This window comes from Octopus bimaculoides, chromosome 27 (assembly GCF_046866305.1).
Source record: "Octopus bimaculoides isolate indiv1 chromosome 27, ASM4686630v1, whole genome shotgun sequence".
NCBI lineage: Eukaryota > Metazoa > Mollusca > Cephalopoda > Octopoda > Octopodidae > Octopus > Octopus bimaculoides.
The window spans coordinates 22,822,973-22,841,646 of NC_142954.1; the positions used below are offsets into that span (position 1 = coordinate 22,822,973).

General features: G+C 40.3%; 1 protein-coding gene across 1 annotated transcript in view; it reads left to right on the forward strand.

Annotated features, from left to right (window-relative positions):
- Nucleotides 1–17,595, forward strand: part of LOC106882761 (ceramide synthase 5) — an 87,359-nt gene extending 69,764 nt beyond the window's left edge. Inside the window, exons 3-10 of the mRNA XM_014933540.3 lie at nucleotides 1,261–1,367; nucleotides 2,644–2,701; nucleotides 3,630–3,680; nucleotides 8,168–8,260; nucleotides 9,940–10,068; nucleotides 11,250–11,356; nucleotides 12,969–13,125; nucleotides 15,031–17,595. Coding sequence (XP_014789026.1) covers nucleotides 1,261–1,367; nucleotides 2,644–2,701; nucleotides 3,630–3,680; nucleotides 8,168–8,260; nucleotides 9,940–10,068; nucleotides 11,250–11,356; nucleotides 12,969–13,125; nucleotides 15,031–15,123 — 795 coding nt within the window. The 3' untranslated portion in view covers nucleotides 15,124–17,595. The remainder of the gene's footprint in view (nucleotides 1–1,260; nucleotides 1,368–2,643; nucleotides 2,702–3,629; nucleotides 3,681–8,167; nucleotides 8,261–9,939; nucleotides 10,069–11,249; nucleotides 11,357–12,968; nucleotides 13,126–15,030) is intronic.
- Nucleotides 17,596–18,674: the final 1,079 nt, after the last annotated feature.

Below are 18,674 nucleotides of genomic sequence, written 5' to 3' on the forward strand. Positions count from 1 at the left end.
GCCTGCTGTAGCCATCTGGTTTCACCAGTCCTCAGTCAAATCGTCCAACCCATGCTAGCATGGAAAGCGGACGTTAAACGATGATGATGATGATGATGATGATTAGCAATTCATTGCACATTTATTGCACAAAGTTTCAACAACAAAATATTATGAGGGCTGTAAAGTTCCTGGCTTTGGGTAAAAGAAAATAGCAGAGGATCAGTTAATTATGATTTTATTCAATATATTCCCCTCTCAGATTCACACACTTATTGCAGTGGCCCTTCAGTTTTCCTAATCCCTGTAAAAGAACTCTGAAGGTTGGGCCTCCAACCAGGTCTTTCACGACGCCCTTAAAGCCAGGAACATTTCAGCACCCCTCATGTGTTATATATAAAAGATTGCCATGAGGTTGGGAAATTCAGTCTCTGCTCAGTCACCATGAGTTTGAAAACCAGAGATACTAGCAATCAGATGCACTATAAAAAAGACGGCAGAGATATGTAACATTCCTGATGTCGGTGGTTTGACATAGTTGCTGTGTCATGTAATCGAACAAGTTCATCATCACATGAACTGTATCATTTAGCAAGGCTAGAAGATTGATGAAAGAGCTGATCCAGGCATTTAAACAGGTGGCAGGTGGGGATTAACCCTTTGGAATAAAATCTAGCCATATCTGGCCCAAATACTCCACCTGCTTTATGTTAAAACTGACCAGATCCAATGTCTCGAACCTACTCTGCAATGTCATTCTAAAAACAGGCAAGCATGGAAAACGGATGTTAAACGATGATGATGATGATTAGGGTAGTAGATTGACAGAATCATCAATGTATTGGAGAAATACTGCCTTTCATTATTTGTCCCAACTCTCTCGGTTTCATGTTCAGATCCTGCCAAGGTCAATTTTACCTCTCATCTCTTAAACAGTCAATAAATGTAATACCAGCCAAGAATGAGGTGGGGGCATCAGTCTATTTGTCTAGCGTTTTTCTATCAGAAATGCTGGTTTTGTGCCTAAATTTGAAACCATTATAAAGCAAAGTTTATGGCGATGATAGTGGAATTTTGGAGTCAACACTTTGTAAAATTCAGCTTTATTCTCCTCTTTCTGAGTTTGTGAGTTCAATTCCTGTGAAGTAAGCACTTGTAATATACTTGGGTAGAAGAGATTTAATTTCTGACTGTATGTCTCCCTAATAAGTTTCTATTCCTTGTCATCGTCGGCTTCATCAATGTTCTGTTAATATTATTTTGTTTCTTATTGTGTTGCAGAGTTATTCGAAGAAATTAGATCTTTCAGTAAGACAGATCCAACGCTGGTTTCGTCTTCGAAGGAATCAAGAGAAAGCAAACACGCTAACTAGATTTACAGAATCCTGGTAATGTATCAGAGTTCCTTTCACTTTTGCTGGGGGGGGGGGGGGGGAACCCTTGTCCCTGTTTGATAATACCTTATGACCCCAACCAACCAGCATTGATGTGTGACTAATTAACATAATGTCCATTATGTGGAAAGTGAATAAAAAATGGATGATGGATAGCTTCCTCTCCTCCTCCTCATCATCGTTTTGATGTATACTTTTCTGTGCTTGCATGGGTCATGTGGAACTTGTTGAGGCAGGTTCTCTATGACTGGACGCCCTTCCTGTCACCAACCCTCGCCTGTTTCCCCATGGCCAGACATGTTGTTTCCATGGAAGACTGGAAACAAACAACCTCACTTGTATGACGGTGATGCTTGTTTACAATCATCTCATGATGTCAAGACAAAGATAAACACATGCACGCACACAAAGTATGGGGGTTTAGTTCACAGGTGATCTAAACGATTAGGTACACAGGATTGCACCTAAGGACTCATGCTCTTGTTTTTATAATGCCAGAAAGTTGAACTATGAACTTTTATACTTCTTTTTTCTTCTTTCTTTCCATCTCCTTATTCTTTTACTCCCTTCCTCTATGTCGTCATCTCATTAATATATACCATTCTCATTTTCTCTATTTGTCTCTGATGATGGAATATCCCATACTCAGGGATATCCCAGAAACAGCTGTAAGACTTTGAATTTTTTCCAGTAATACTATTGTATACAACTTGAGATGTTTTCCTTGCCTTAATGTTTGTTGTCCTCTTTAATAATTATATATATCTATATATATATATATATATATATATATATATATATATATATATATATAAATACAAAAATGGGACAAGAACGCAAAACATCCAGACAGTTGAAACAAAAAAGGGACATCAAAATATCCAGATAGACGATACAAGGAAAACAAGGACAGATCATTCGGAGTTTTCTATCCTCAGTCAAGTTCCAGATTATCTTTGCAATTTCGGCTGGTTATACTCGAGATTGCTCCAATCTGGCCAGCCCCAAGGAAAAAATAAGCTAAGAGCATTAGATTCCTTGAAAGTATATATATATAAAATTAAATTCTTATTAATTCTAATATATTCTTTGTGCATTTTCGGCTTCATTTTATGTGTGTCTGTGTGTCACAAATGTGATATTTTGATGTTGTATGATGTTATGTGATAACCTGTCACTGTAGGGATATTCATGGAACGGCATGGCACTGTTTCATAACACAATATGATGCTGTGTGATATTATCTGACATATTTTTCTTTCCATTTCAGCTGGAGATTCACTTACTATTTTACCATATTGATAATTGGTACTATAATATTGTATAATGTGAGTATAATTAAAAGCTACATCTTTAAATCTTTAATTATCATTATTATTAAAGCTGCAAGCTAACAGATCAGATTGGAGCCTGGTGCAGCCATCTGGTTTCACCAATCCTCAGTCAAACCGTCCAACCCATGCCAGCATGGAAAGCGGACGTTAAACGATGATGGACGCCACCCCTATGTATGTTGCAGTTACTCTTTTGATGGAGCTTGGTGATCCTGGCCATTGATCTTCTAAGATTCCTCTGCTCAGCATCAATGTAAGAAGCACCGTTGGCTCTGTCAAGCTCTTCTGCCACTTCTTCACAATCCTCCATGCTACAGTCCCATGACTTTGCCGTATCCCTAGCAGGGGTGGCCAGACAGGTGCTAGGCCTTGCCAATGGGCAGCCAGTAACTGTACAGGGTACGGCCATCCCTCTGTGAGATATTTCTAAAATACCCACATACCCGTTTTAACTTCCGAGAATTGATAAAATACTGTCCCAGCAAAGTACTGGAGTCAGTCGTACCCTCTTCTAAAATGTATGTCCTTGTATCCTCCTCCTCCTCCTCGTTTTGACTTCTACTTTTCCAACCTTGCATGGGTCAGATGAAATTCATTGAGACAGATTTTCTACAGCCAGATGCCTTTCCTGGTGCCAACCCTCACCTGCTTCCAAGCAAGGTAACATTTCCTTATGGAGGGACCATATTTTCACAGAAGATTGGAAATGAATGACACTGCTTGTATAACAGTGCTGCTTGTTTACAGCTATCACCCAATACCAAGGGGTGTGTTGCACAGTCAGCATGGCTCTCTTTTGAACTGGGTACACAGCTGAAAGACACATTTTAGTTTTTTTGTTATATTTTTGCTCATGTTTTTTATTATTTTGGGATATTATTTTATTGTTTTTATTGTTCCATTTTTTTTTTCTTCTTTACAGAAAGTCTGGTTTTGGGATTCAACAGAATGCTGGCCGAATTACCCACATCAGGTATTAAAAAAAAAATCCAAGAAGAAAAAGAAAAAATCTTCCACGTATTTTTCTTGTTCAGTTTCAGATTGGCCCACCCCTTTTGAATGAAACGCTGGTCAAAGACTAAGCATTTGTGTAAAGGTTTCCTCCCTCATTGGAGCATAGTGGTTAAGAGCGCGAACTACTAACCCCAAGATTCTGAGTTCGATTCCAAGCAGTGACCTGAATAATAATAATAATAATAATAATAATATTGGGTGTTTCATTAAACATCCTTAAACAAACCTTATTCAGGGACCTTTTGAGCAGGATGGCCTACTCGACCTGAAAAAAATTCTAACTGGGCCCCACCTGCGAGGTCATGCGCTGTTTAGCTTAATATGAGATCACCATGTCACGCACATATAGTTGTGATGCATGTGCCTGGTGTACCCTTATCAGACAGGTAGTCATGATGGGTATACTGGGCTTAGTATATTTTACCCCAGTATCACTTTGATGGCATACACTGCTCTACATCGGAAAATACCTTAGGAATGAGAACCCAGGTTCGATATTTCCCCAAGTCACCTGATGAAGGCTGGAGAGTATATCAGTTGAAATGTTGTGTTAACAACAAACAAGATGAGGACAAATATCCGTCAAATGTAAATCATTTCTTAGCTTTGTTGTTTATCTCTGAGTAATCCTTGTCTCAGCAGGCCCTGGGGGCCAAAGGTTGTAGCACACCTAGAATGTATATCACTGAGGGCAACCCTTAAGTTTGTCACTATCCTCACAGTCAGGTTCCCCAGCAAACTGGAAAGTACTTCACCCTATAAAAGCATTGCCCAGGATGGGCTCTGCCACCTGCCCCCCCCCCCCCAGCTATACTACTGGTTACAAGTGTTCTTTTAGCGATGACTCTTCACTTTTTTCTTTATCTGGCACAGTGTATCTAAGGTTACATTATCTAATGTATACTTTCTGTTTAACCCTTGACTCTGTCAAATGTACTTATTTATTCACGTTGCTTTCAATTAATCATGCTTTATCTCCATAGCTTTGAGATTTCAATGGTGTAATTGTTTATTTTCAAAGTGGCATTGTAGGCTAGGTGTGAGAGGTTGGATCTGGCCAATTTGACCATAAAACAGGTAGAATATTTGTGCCGGATATGGCTGGTTTGACCTCTTAGCATCTGTGAAATTTAGTGCTCGTTTATTCACAATGTTTTCAATTAATCATACGTTATCCTGTAGCTGTGATTGTTTATTTTTAGAATGACATTGTGGGCTAGGTACAAGAGGTTGGATCTGGCCAATTTGACCATAAAACAGATAGAATACATCAGCCTAATATGTCTGGTTTAACCTCTTAGCATTCAGATTGTTCTATCAGATATAATGCTTATTTATTTTTAGAATGACATTGTAGGATAGGTGTGAGAGGCTGGATCTGGCCAGTTTCAACATAGAATAGGTTTGAATATTTCGGCTGGTTATGGCTGGTTTAAATGGCAAAAACATTAAGACAGTAGAGTGGGATCTGAGTAGGGTTTTGGCTGCTATTTCTTGCGGTTCTAACAACTGCATAGTGGCCCTCTTGTTCAACTTTCATATGACGATGATGATGATGATGAACTCCATAAAAAGAATAAAAATAACCTGTAATGTACAGAGCCATGTAGTTCACCCTCCCCCCAGCTTTCTCTTCTTCCTCATTGCTGTCCGTCTGTCTGTCTCCTCTTTCCTTCTCTCTCTTTGTCTTTCTGCTGTAACAGATGGGATTTAATAAATCAAAAAACACACACACACACACACACACAACAACAACATTATTCTAATTATCCCTGCTTTTATGATCTCGTTTTGACTAATCACCATTGGGTGGCCAATGTTGTTCTTGTTGTTATGGCAGTGGTGTTTATGCTGTTGATACCATTTGTTGGTGGTGGTGGTCATGTTGTGACTGCTTTCACTGTAATTTATGCTTCTCTCGTGTTCAGATAATCGGTAGTAGTAGTAGTGGCTACGATGTTGCTGGTTGTAATAGTAGTAATAGTATTAGATGTCATACTTCACTAAATGCATTAGTCTCCTCTTCCTTAATTTGTCACCACCACCACCAGGTACCAGCTATGTTTTACTCCCCCCCCCCCCCCACCGCTGACACTGGTATAGGTTCTTCTTTCTACGTTTGTGTGTAACAACTAGACCAAAGATCATTATTTTCTGGCTATCTGTCCTTCTGTTTGTCATTTGACCTAGTCTGCTTTTCTGCCTATCTTAGCTATTAATCTTCTCTGATTGCCTGTTTAAAACTATTTAATTATTTCATTGTCAGTCTCGTTATTTAGCTATCTTTTACCTGTCACAATCAGTCAGATAGCTATTCAGCTGTCTGATTGCTTGTCTTGCTATTTAGTCATTTCATTGCCTTTCCAGTATTCAACTATCTCATTGCCATCTAGCTATTTAGCAATCTGCATGCCTGTCTGCTTATTTAGCTATCTGCATGCCTGTCTGCTTATTTAGCTATCTGCTTGCCTGTCTAGCTATTTGGCTATCTGCTTGCCTGTCTAGCTATTTGGCTATCTGCTTGCCTGTCTAGCTATTTAGCTATCTGTTTGCCTGTCTAGCTATTTAGCTTATCTGTTTGCCTGTCTAGTTATTTAGCTATCTGCTTGCCTGTCCAGCTATTTAGCCATCTCCTTATCTATCGAGATATTTAGCTATCTTATCTGTCTAGCTATTTAGCTATCTGCTTGCCTGTCTAGCTATTTAGCTATCTGCTTGCCTGTCTAGCTATTTAGCTATCTGCTTGCCTGTCTAGCTATTTAGCTATCTGCTTGCCTGTCTAGCTCTTTAGTTATCTGATTGCTCATTTAGTTATTTAGTTGTCTGCTTGCCTCTATAGCTGTTTAGCTTCCTGTTTGCCTATCTAGCTATTTAGCCATCTGCTTCCCTGTTGAGCTTTATGCCGAGCCAATTGTCTATCTATCTAACTGTCTAATTGCCCCACTATCTATACGGTTATCTGCTTGCCCCTGGAGCTATTCAACTATCTTTCAGTTACCCAGCTGAACATCAGTGTTCAGCTACCAGATTGCCTGCCTGGTCATTTTGTAAGTCTCAGCATTATAGTACCTGTCCATTTTCTCAGTAACCAATGGTAGCCACTACATGTGTGCCCTTGCAATCCCCTGCCAGTTTCCCATGGGCTGGTGGGGAGGCACTGTGTGGAAGCCCTTCATGTGTGTGTGTGTCTGTGTTTGTTTCCCACACTGCTTGACCATTGGTGTTCGTTTGTTTATGTCCCAGTAACTTGGCAGTTCAGCAAAAGAAACCGATAGAATTAGTACCAGACTTGAAAAATAAAGAAAAGTTCCAGGGTTAACTTATTTGATTAAATACTTCCAGACAGTACCCCAGCATGGCCGCAGTCAAATGGCTGAAACAAATAAAAGAATACCTTCGCACACACACACACACACACAAACATATATAACATTCTCTCTCTCGCGCGCGCTACTGTCATGGAAGCCTGGAAAAGTGGGCATCAAAATGATGAAAACAATATAGTATGAGTGAAGGGAGATAACTGTTACAATGCTCGTGAAATAAGCAAATTGAAAAATATTGATTTGAATCTAAACGTTCTTACCTTATGTTCTTCCATTTGACTTTAGATCTGTCAATTCACTGTTTTATTTAAGTGTAACTTGTACATTCTAACACAGACTCTTGGGTAGACTTACAATACAGTTCGTTGGATATCCTTGATGAACCTCTGCAATGGGGAATGAAATTTGTCAGTTCAGGTGTCACGATTGGCTGCCAAAATTCCTAGGGTTTATCCATGGAGTGGTTGTGTGGTAAGTAGCTTGCTTACCAACCACATGGTTCTGGGTTCAGTCCCACTGCGTGGCACCTTAGGCAAGTGTTTTCTACTATAGCCTCGGACCGACCAAAGCCTCGTGAGTCGATTTGGTAGACGGAAACTAAAAGAAGCCGGTCGTATATATATATATATATATATATAAATTTAGATTGGAGCCTGGTGTTGCCATCCGGTTTCACCAGTCCTCAGTCAAGTCGTCCAACCCATGCTAGCATGGAAAGCGGACGTTAAACGATGATGATGATGATGATATATACAATGTTTGTGTGTCTGTCTGCGTTTGTCCCCCCAACATTGCTTGACAACTGATGCTGGTGTGTTTATATCCCCGTAACTTAGCAGTTCGGCAAAAGGGTTCGATAGAATTAATACTAGGCTTACAAAAATTAAGTCTTGGAGTCGATTTGTTCAACTTAAACCCTTCAAGGCATTGCCCCAGCATAGTCACAGTCTAATTGCTAAAACATGAAAAAGATAAGATTTTATTAAGGTCCCATATCTCACTGACCCCAGACTCTTTCTGCAGAACCTTGAGGTTCAAAGGTACCCCTTTTGAAAAACATTGCCATATTCTTCCCTATCTGTTGAAAAATCTGCTAATCTCCAATCTGTTTCTTTTGCAGCATGTGCCTTCAGAAATCTATTGGTACTACCTCGTCGAGCTGTCTTACTATGTCGGTTCCAGCCTCATGCATTTCACCGATGTTCGCAAGAAGGTAAGAACACCTGCGATCAGTGTGTGTGTTGGTGTGTGTCTATGTGTGTAGGGTAGTGCGCATGTATGTAGCTGTGTGGGTGTGTGAGGGTGTAACGGTGCATGTTTGGCTCTGTATGTGTGAGAGTGACAGTATGTGTATAGGTGTGTGCATGTGTGTATCTGTACATATCTATGTTTGGCTGTATGTGTGTGTGCATGCTCAATCTGGTTTGTGTGGACAGATGCACAATCATGTGAACATGCACATGCATAATAACATGAGAACATATACCCATACACAGCCAGAGATACAGTCACATATGGCTAGGGATACACACACACACATGCTTTCTCTTTCCCTGCACGTATGACTAGACGCACACATTCACAAACACACACGTGCATTGTGTGCGATGTGCACATATTGTCAAACTCATATGCATGCACATACAGTCAGACCAGCACATAAACATCCTTACATGCATGCACACACACATGGCCAGAAACATGCATGTGCACACATACGTGTATATATATATAAGGTTGAGGAGGGTATTGGATTTAACCAAACCCCGGAGGATGAAGGGAAGTACTGGATCTTCCCAGAAACAGCTGTAAGACTCTATCCATAAAATTCTTCAACCTTACCTTTGCTCTCTTTATCCTTTTGTTTTTATATATTTACACACACACATATATATATATATACATATATATATGCATGCAACCACACACCCATGTACACAGTCATATACATACGTAACCCCTCACACACACAGACAAATATGCATGCTTGTTTTGCTACTGATATAGAGATATTATATGGCCTGACACAAATGCACACACATATGGCCAAACCGGTGCATGCACACATGCATACATATACACATGCATTTATAAACATGGCAAGACACACCCTTGGACTGACACGAGCATGCAATACTCTCTCACACACGCACATGCAATCTCTTGCACACACACACACACACACACACTCTCCCTCACATACATGCACACTCTCTCTCATACACACATACACATGTACTCTCACTCTCTCACACATATACACATGCACTCACACACACGCATGCATGCATAACTGGAACCAGGTTGTGTCCAGTCCATTCCCAGGCCTTACTCAAAGTTAAAATAATCCCTCAAACAAAAGCCAGAACTAATCAGATTAGTCAATTGCCAAGACCAGATTAATTAGACAAATTACTTTTCCTTTTCAACTTCATCCTGTTTTTATTTAAGATGTTTGATTCACTCCACCTTCTCTCTCTCTGCAACTTATCTTTCTCCTTTTCATTACTTCCATCCATTTGACTATACTTACCTCTCTCTCTCTTCTTTCTCTACCTATATATATATATATATATATATATATATATATATTATTATTATTATTATTATTATTATTATTATTATTATTGCAGTGAGCTGGCAGAATTGTTAGCATGCTGGGTGAAATATTGAGTGGTATTTTGTCTGTCGCTTTGTTCTGAGTTCAAATTCCGCCGAGGTCGACCTTGGCTTTCATCCTTTTGGGGTCGGTTAATTAAGTACTAGTCGAACACAGGGGTCGATGTGATTGACTGTCCCCTTCTCCAAAGACTTTCAAGCCTTGTCCCTAAAGTAAAAACGATTATCATTATTATTATCATCATCATCAATGTTGTTGTCTTATTTTCCTAGGACTTCTGGGAACTCTTCATCCACCATATTGTTACCATGACACTGATGTTTATTGCCTGGATCCAAAACATTATCCGAATATCTTGTCTCATCCTCCTTGTTCACGATATGGCCGATCCGTTCCTTGAAGTAAGTCTCATCTCTTTTCCAATCTTGAAACTCCCTAATCGCCTGCAATTGTGTTCCTTTTTTTTTCTTTCTTTGAATTTCTGTCTTATTTAACGTCTTTCATTTTTTACTTGTTTCAGTCATTAGAGTGCAGGCCATACTGGGGCAATGCCTTGAAGGCTTTCAGTCTACCAGATTGACCTCAGCATTTAATTTCTTTTCGAAATCTGGTCCTTATTCTATCGGCCTCCTACTGAATTGCTAAGTTACATGTAAACAAACCAAAGCTGTGAGGTGGGGGACAACCCCCCCCCCCAAATACACATGTGAAGTGTGGTTGTCCCTGCATATAAGCTATCCTCTGCATTGATCTCCAGCTGAGCTGATTGGTGCTCTTACCACATAAACACCCCTTTGCTGGTGCTACATAAAAGCACCCACTTCACTCTGTAAAACGGTTGGCGTCAGGAAGGGGCATCCAGCCGTAGAAGCCGTGCCAAAACAGAGTGAAGCCTGGGCTGCTCAAGTCCTGTTAACCGTTCGACCCATGCCAGCATGGAAAACAGATGTTAAAATGTTGATGATGATTTCAATATTTTGTCAATACATAGCAGTACTAATAACCTGGTGTTAGAACTCAATGTATAAAACATCAGACGAGTGCAGAGCATAATATGAAATTAAATAAGGTGATGCACATACACTCAGCTCTGAGTGCACTGCATCTGACAGCAGAAACACCTCCAAGCTAATGAAATTCTTTGCATAATCTTCTGTCATTTAGTTAATTATAATAAATATAATGATTACAAACCAGCTGCCTGGAATGTGTTTAATATATAAATTGGTCTATCCAATAGTCACACACCTAAACTTGGTGAGTATTTAAGCAATGCATTTGGGAATGTTTTGTGGATGGAAGGGCAATAACTCTGGGCTTCTTTTAGTTTTCATCTACCAAGTCCACTTTCAAGGTTTTAGTCAGGCTTGAGATATAGTAGAAATATGTAAAATCTCTTTGAAAAAAGCCTGAGACCCACAGAAAGCTTTCCGGTGATGCATTTGTGACTTATTTTCCACTTGTTGCTGATCCTGACACAGAAATTTCATCTCTTGTTAAATTGTCTTGTGTGTGTTTTATCTTTGTCATTGTGTTTCTCCTCACACCGTCACACCAATTAATGTTCTATTCAATATTTCAGGCTACCAAGATGGCCAGCTACTCCGGACACCGTAAATGGTGTAACCACCTGTTCATTGTATTCACAATTGCCTGGTATATAGGACGCCTCTACATTTTCCCTTTCAAGTAAGTCAGATTATTATAATCCTTTATATTATAGGAACAAGGCCTGAAATTTTCAGGGCAGGGGTTAGTCAATTTGATATATATATATATGTATATAGGCCTAAACTTTGGTCTACCATTTAATACTCTTTTACTCGTTTCAATCATTTGACCGGCCATGCTGAAGCACCGCCTTCAGTCGAGCAAATCGACCCCAGGACTTATTCTTTTGTAAGCCTAGTACTTACTCTATCGGTCTCTTTTGCCGAACCACTTAGTTACAAGGACGTAAACACACCAGCGTCGGTTGTCAAGTGATGTTGGGAGGTACAAACACAGACACACAAACACACACATATATATACATATACTTGACGGGCTTCTTTCAGTTTCCGTCTACCAAATCCACTCACAAGGCTTTGGTCGGCCCGCCAAGGTGCCACAGTGGGACTGAACCCGGAACCATGTGGTTGGCAAGCAAGCTACTTACCACACAGCCACTCCTGCACCTAATGTATATGAATATATCAAATGGTAGCTTGAATTTTGGGCCATCATATATACAATAGGCCCTACTTCTGGATGCCATTTAAATTGATACCCAGGATTTCAGAATGAAACCAATCTATGTTGTATTCTCAACCAGTTGGTAAGCAAAACATATTTCCAACTCGACATTTTATTTTTCTGTTCCAGAAACCCTAAATAGGTGTCTGAATAGACAGGGGTCACAGGCAAATAACAGCATCTGTTACAAAAACTATATTGTATTTACATCTCAGACATTTAACAGTCTGCCCAGCTATAAGTATGTTCCACATTGTGATGGCACCTGTGCCCAGCGTCGCCTTCCTGGCACTTGTAAAGACATTCGAGCGAGATCGTTGCCAATGCCGCTGGACTGGCTCCTGTTCAGGTGGCATGTAAAATACACCATTTTGAGCATGGCCGTTGCCAGTACCGCCTGACTGCCCTTCGTGCCGGTGGCACGTAAAAGCACTCACTACACTCTGAGTGGTTGGCGTTAGGAAGGGCATCCAGCTGTAGAAACTCTGCCAGATCATATTGGAGCCTGGTGTAGCCATCTGGTTTCACCAGTCCTCGATCAAATCGTCCAACCCAGGTTAGCATGGAAAGCGGACGTTAAACGATGAACGATGATGATGATTCTCTGTACTGTGTTTATGTTGAGTCTAAGTAAGTAGATACTGTAGTTTAATGTCTTAAGACAAGGGTTTTCAAACTTTTTGACTTGCGGACCCCTTTATATTACAGGCTTTACCTTAGGGACCCCCTTATAAACGCTTATGAAATTTATACATAAATATTTGCTTAAAATAACATATATTTTTACATTTATTTATTTAACAGTATTTAATAGGTTTATTGTCAATTAAAAGATTTCGATTAAAAAACATATATAAAATCAAATCGCCAATAAAAAGTATTTGCTGTCCACCGACCCCCTGTGGTCCGCGGACCACAGTTTGAAAACCCCTGTCTTAAGACACTTAACTATCAAAAGCCCAGGCTACATAGACACAAGCAAGTGCCACCCCACAACTTTCAGCTATTCGTTTATGTTAGAAATTATTATTATCATCATCTTTTTTTGTTTTTGTTGCTTTTTCAGGATACTCTACAGCACATTGTTCTACGCACCAACTGTGACTGGTATGGCCCCTATCTACTACTTGTACAACGGGCTTCTTGGGTCCCTACAGCTGCTGCACATTATATGGACCGTCATCATCACAAAGATACTCTATAATCGTTTAAAGACTGGCGAGGTAAAGTCCGAAATATCAACAACAAAACACACATCCTCAGACACATGTGCACACACAGACATATACACACACACGTTCCCTCCAAAATTGTAGGAGTCTTCGTGTGTGTCTGCATTTGTGAGTGTTTGGTGATTTAAATTAATGTATTTACGATTTCATGAATGAATATGTGTGTTTGATAGATAAATATACAATGCTAAATGGTTATACAGATAGATAGGCACAAGTTTGCTTGCTCACCTCATGGTTCCCGGGTTCAGCCCCTCTGCGCGGGATCATTGGTGTACGTCTGTCTGTCTGCCAGAGCCTTGCGAGTGGATTTAAGGGGAGATAATCAGTGTAGAAGGGAGGTAATTAGTCTGACCCGAAGAGCTCCAGTAAAATTCGTACTAGAAACATCGAAAAAAAAAAAAAGCAGTCACACACACACACACCTACACACCTACACACGGTAACATCCACACAACCATCCACCCCCCCTCACACTCACCTAGACGCCCACATAAACAGACGAACACACACGTACACACACACACACACACACAGGGTTGGTGTTATAAATGTCAGAGGTGTATGTTTGTAATGAAAGCAAGCCAGCCAATCCGACTTTGACCATCCGTGCGAAATGGCAGTTTGTAGAGAATGGAAATGTCTTGGAAGCTAACAACACGTGTTCTCTCATCTTTCTGCTTGTTTCAGTCATTGGACTGCGGCCATGCTGGGGCACTATCTTGAAGGGTTTTACTTGAGCAATTTGCACCTCCCCCTGTACTTATTTTTTTTTATGTCTGGTACTTGTTGGTCTGTTTTGTCAAAATGCTAAGTTACAGGGACATAAACAAACCGACACCAGTAGTGACGCAGTGGTGGTGGGGCAAACGCAACACATACACATTCAGATTTAATATAGAATTAATTAACCTCCGATCAGACACCACCAGGGCATACAATCATTATAGTTATGCTATTTAACCCTCTTTAGTTTTCGGCTGCAGGTCCAATTATCCCTCTGCAGGAGCTAGCTTAAAAGTTCGCATGGTGTACGGCTTTTAAACTAGCTGGCAGAATCGTTAGCATGCCAGGCGAAATGCTTAGCGGTATTCCGTCTGTCTTTACGTTCTGAGTTCAAATTCCGCCGAGGTCGACTTTGCCTTTTATCCTTTCGGGGTCAATTAAATAAGTACCAGTTACACCCTTGGGTCGATGTAATCGACTTAATCCATTTGTCTGTCCTTGTTTATCCCCTCTATGTTTAGCCCCTTGTGGGCAATAAAGAAATAGATAATAATTAATTCTTTTATTGGTCACAAGGGCTAATATGAATCAGAACATTAAGGGACCACACAAGGCGATATAGAAAGTGTTTTGCACAAAAGAAAAAAATTTGTGTAAACATTTCATAACAATAAAAAAAACTCCCAAATGGGGGAAGGTGCTTTAAAGGTTACTCGTGAAAAAACCCCTGAAAGCCATGAGTGCCTGATTAACAAGGCAAGAGCCCTTCTTCTTTTATACTTTCTTTTAAAATTATAATAATAATTCCGTTTAGATATTTGTTTTGCAAGATTTTTGATGTGAAATCTTGTGTTGAAACAGATGTTGTTGTACTTGGGGATGGTCATATTGCCAGTTTAGCCAATAAGACACACGCACTGTATATTTGGTGTTAATTTGCTTCAGCTTTATATTACATTACATTACATTACATTACATTAATCCTATTTCGGCCAGAGTTCTTTCGTCACACTTCTGTGACCTCATCAGTGCTCCTTTGCTTTTCTTCTTTCTTATGTGTGTCCCACCTTGCTAACTATCAGCCATAATGATAATAATAAAAGTAGTGTAATTTTTTGTGTGTTTATGAAATAATAATAATCTTTTTGTTTTTGTTCTTTAATGTTCCAGATAAAAAAAGATGAGCGCAGCGAGAGTGAAGAGCCCGTGAGCGACACAGAAACAGAAACCGCACAGAAATCTGCGGTGAACAACTGCACATAAGATGCGCAAGACGACGGTGCAGCAGTACTCCCAAAAGGTGTGAGTGTGAGCGTGTGTGTGTGCGTATGTTTGTGTGTGTGCCTGTGTGCGTGTGTTTGGAGGTGGACTGGGCAGGCAGAGGTCGAGGTATGGAGGGTAGGAGTGGAGGAGAGGAAATGGAAGAGGATGGACACAATGATGGCAACGCTTTTATGGGTGTTGATGACGATGACGGTGGTGATGCTGACAGTAACGATGATGAGGATGGTGATGGTGTTGCTGGTGACGATGGTTTTTATCATTCAAAGTATCTACCATAAACTATGGGGGGGGGGAGAGAAAGAGAATGAGGAGAGGTGGGGGAAACGGCCGTAGGGTGAGAGAAACGGGGAGAAAAAGCAGAAAGAGGATGATGAAAGGGGGGGGAAAGAGAGTAGGAAGAGAGTGGGTGTGTTGAGTGAAAAAGAGAGAGTAAAGACCAATGAGAAGAAGGGAGGAGAGAGAGAGATAAGACAATTGATAGAGGAGGGAAGACTATGAGCTAGTGAGGGAGGGGGTGAATGATGATTGATGGGAGAGGGAGGAGGAGAGAATAGAGGGAATGATAGATAATTAAAAATAATTTTTTCCCTCCTTTATTTAATGTTTTTAGATTATGATTTTTTCATTTCTTTAAAATATTTAAAACTATTTAAAGGTACAGTGTGAGAATTGGAGGAAGTGTGAAGTGTGGTGTGGGAGTGAGGAAGAAATTATGGTGTGGTGGCCATGGGAAGAGGTGTGCTGTGGCAGTTAGGACAAGTTGTGTGGATAGCGAGGACATGCTGTGTAGCAGTTAGGACATATAGAGCTGTGTGATTCAAGGACATGTACAGCAATTAGGACAAATTGTATGTTATAGAAACAGGGAGGACATGTTGTGTAGCAATTAGGACAAAGTTGTATGAGTGTTGTGTGGCAGTTAGGACATATGGGATGCAGATATGAGGACATCTTGTGTAGTGCATAATGAATTGTAGTTTTACAGTGTGCGCATGGTGGCCTGGGGATTTAGCTGTCTGTAACGATCAGGGTCTTGAATATGCCATTCTGCATCAGTCTGCGGCGTATTGTTGCACTGTATACTGCACGTTGCAGCTATATTCTGTGTACATGGATGCACAATCAAATTACACTGCACTGCACATGGTGCAGAGTAGCTGCAGCTGGGAAGGTACGTTGCTTGTAGCGAATGTCGATGTGGATTGCATTATTGCATTTCATCTGCTGTCCCAGTTTGGTCTTGAGTGATTCAGTGATGTTCATCATGGTCCAGTTAACATCTTCCTAATAATTAATACCTTTGCAATATATTACTGCATTTCCTCTCTCCCTCCGTCTCCACCTCTTCTTCTCCGCCTCTGCCTCTCTCCTCCTCTCTCTCTCCCTCCCTCTCTCTCTCTCCCCTTTACTGCTCTTTCATTGTTCCTCTCCTCCCCCCACCACTCTGTCATTATTTACAATTTCATTATGTTGGTATTTTTTTCCATATTTTTTTTGGTAATTTTTATTTTTAATATTTAAAATATAAATTAAAAAAACCCCATTGTTACCACCACCACCACCACCACTACCACTGCTACTACTATTGCTGCTGCTGCTGCTACTACTATTTATGCCGTGGATTGGTAGAGTTGGTAGAGCAACGGACAAAAATGCTTTGCACTATTTTAGTTACAGGCCTTTACATTCTAAATTCAAATCCCGCCGAGGTCAACTTTGCCTTTCATCCCTCCAGAGCCGATAAAATAAAGTACCAGTGATGTACCGGGGTCTTTGTAATCAACTAATGCCCTTTCCCCAAATTTCTGACCTCGCACCTATTGTAGAAAACATTATTATTATAAAATAAAGTACCAGGGTCGAGAGAATTGACTGCTTCTTTCTCTTTCCCAAATTTGTGGCCTTGTGCCAAAAGTTTGAAACCATTATCATTATTGTTATTATTATTATTATTATTGTTATTAAGGCGACGAGCTGGCAGAATTGTAAGCATGCCAGGCGAAATGCTTAGCAGTCGTTACGTTCTGAGTTCAAATTCCACTGAGGTTGACTCTGCCTTTCATCCTTTCGGGGTTGACAAATTAAATACCAGTAAAACACTGGGGTCGATGTAATTAACTTACCCCCTCCCCCTCAAAATTTCAGGCCTTGTGCCTATAGTAGAATGGATTATTATTATTATTATTACTATTATTATTATTATTCAGGTAGTGAGCTAGCAGAACATGCTGGGTAAATTGCTTAACAATATTTTTTTCCATCTTTATGTCCCGAGTTCAAATTCTGCCAAGGTGTTGACTTAGCCTTTCATCCCTCCAGGGTCAATAAAATAAGTACCAGTTGAACTCTGGGGTCAATGCAATCGACTTGCCCCTCCCCAGAAATTTCAAGCCTTGTGCCTATAGAAAAAAGGATTATTATTATTATTATTATTATTATTATTATTATTATTGTTGTTGTTGTTGTTGTTGTTGTTGTTGTATTTAAGGCAGTGAGCTGGCTGAGTTGTTAGCACGCTGAGCAAAATGCTTGGAGGTATTTCTTCTGGCTTTACGGTCTGAGTTCAAATCCCGCCAAGGTCACCTTTACCTTTTCATCCTTTTGAGATTGATAAAATAAATACCAGTCACATATTGGTGTCGACGTAATTGACTTAATTCTCCTTCCCCCTAAATCCGCTGGCCTTGTGCCAACATTTAAAGCCCTTTATTATTATTATTATTATTATTATTATCATTATCATTATTATTATTATTATTATCATCATCATCATCATTGAAGGCAGCATGCTGGCAGAATTGTTAGCAAGCCAGACAAAATGTTCAGTGACATTTTGTCCGTCCTTTTGTTCCGAGTTCAAATTCTGCTGAGGTCATCTTTGCTTTTTATCCTTACGGGCCCAGTGAAATAAGTACCAGCTGAGCCCTGGGGTCTGCATAATCAATTGCCCTGCCCCCATTCCCCATTGCTAGGATTATTATTATTTTTATTGGGGGTGGTGGGCAGGTGGGGATTAACAGAATAATTAGAATATTCAAAAATGCCTTGTGGTATTTGTTTCAGCCCTTTATGCTCTGAGTTCAAATCCTGCTGAGGTTAACTTTGCCTTTCATCCTGGGGTACATATACCCATTGATTGGGCCCTGCCCCCTCAAAATTGCTGGCCTTGTACCAGAATGCTTAGCAGCATTTCATCTGAGTTCAAATGCCACCGAGATCGACTTTGCCTTTCATCCTTTTGGTGGGGGTCAATGAAATGAATACCAGTTAAACACTGGGGTTGATGTAATCAACTCATCCCCACCCCCCTCCGAAATTGCTGGCCTTGTGCCAAAATTTGAAACCGTCATCATCATTGTTATTATTATTATTATATGAAGGCGGAGCATGCTGGACGAAATGCTTACTGGTATTTCATCCGTCTTCATGTTCTGAGTTCAAATTCTGCCTTTCATCCTTTCAGGGTCGATAAAATAAATACCAGTTGAACATTGGAGTCGATGTAATCGACTCATCCCCACCTCCCCCAA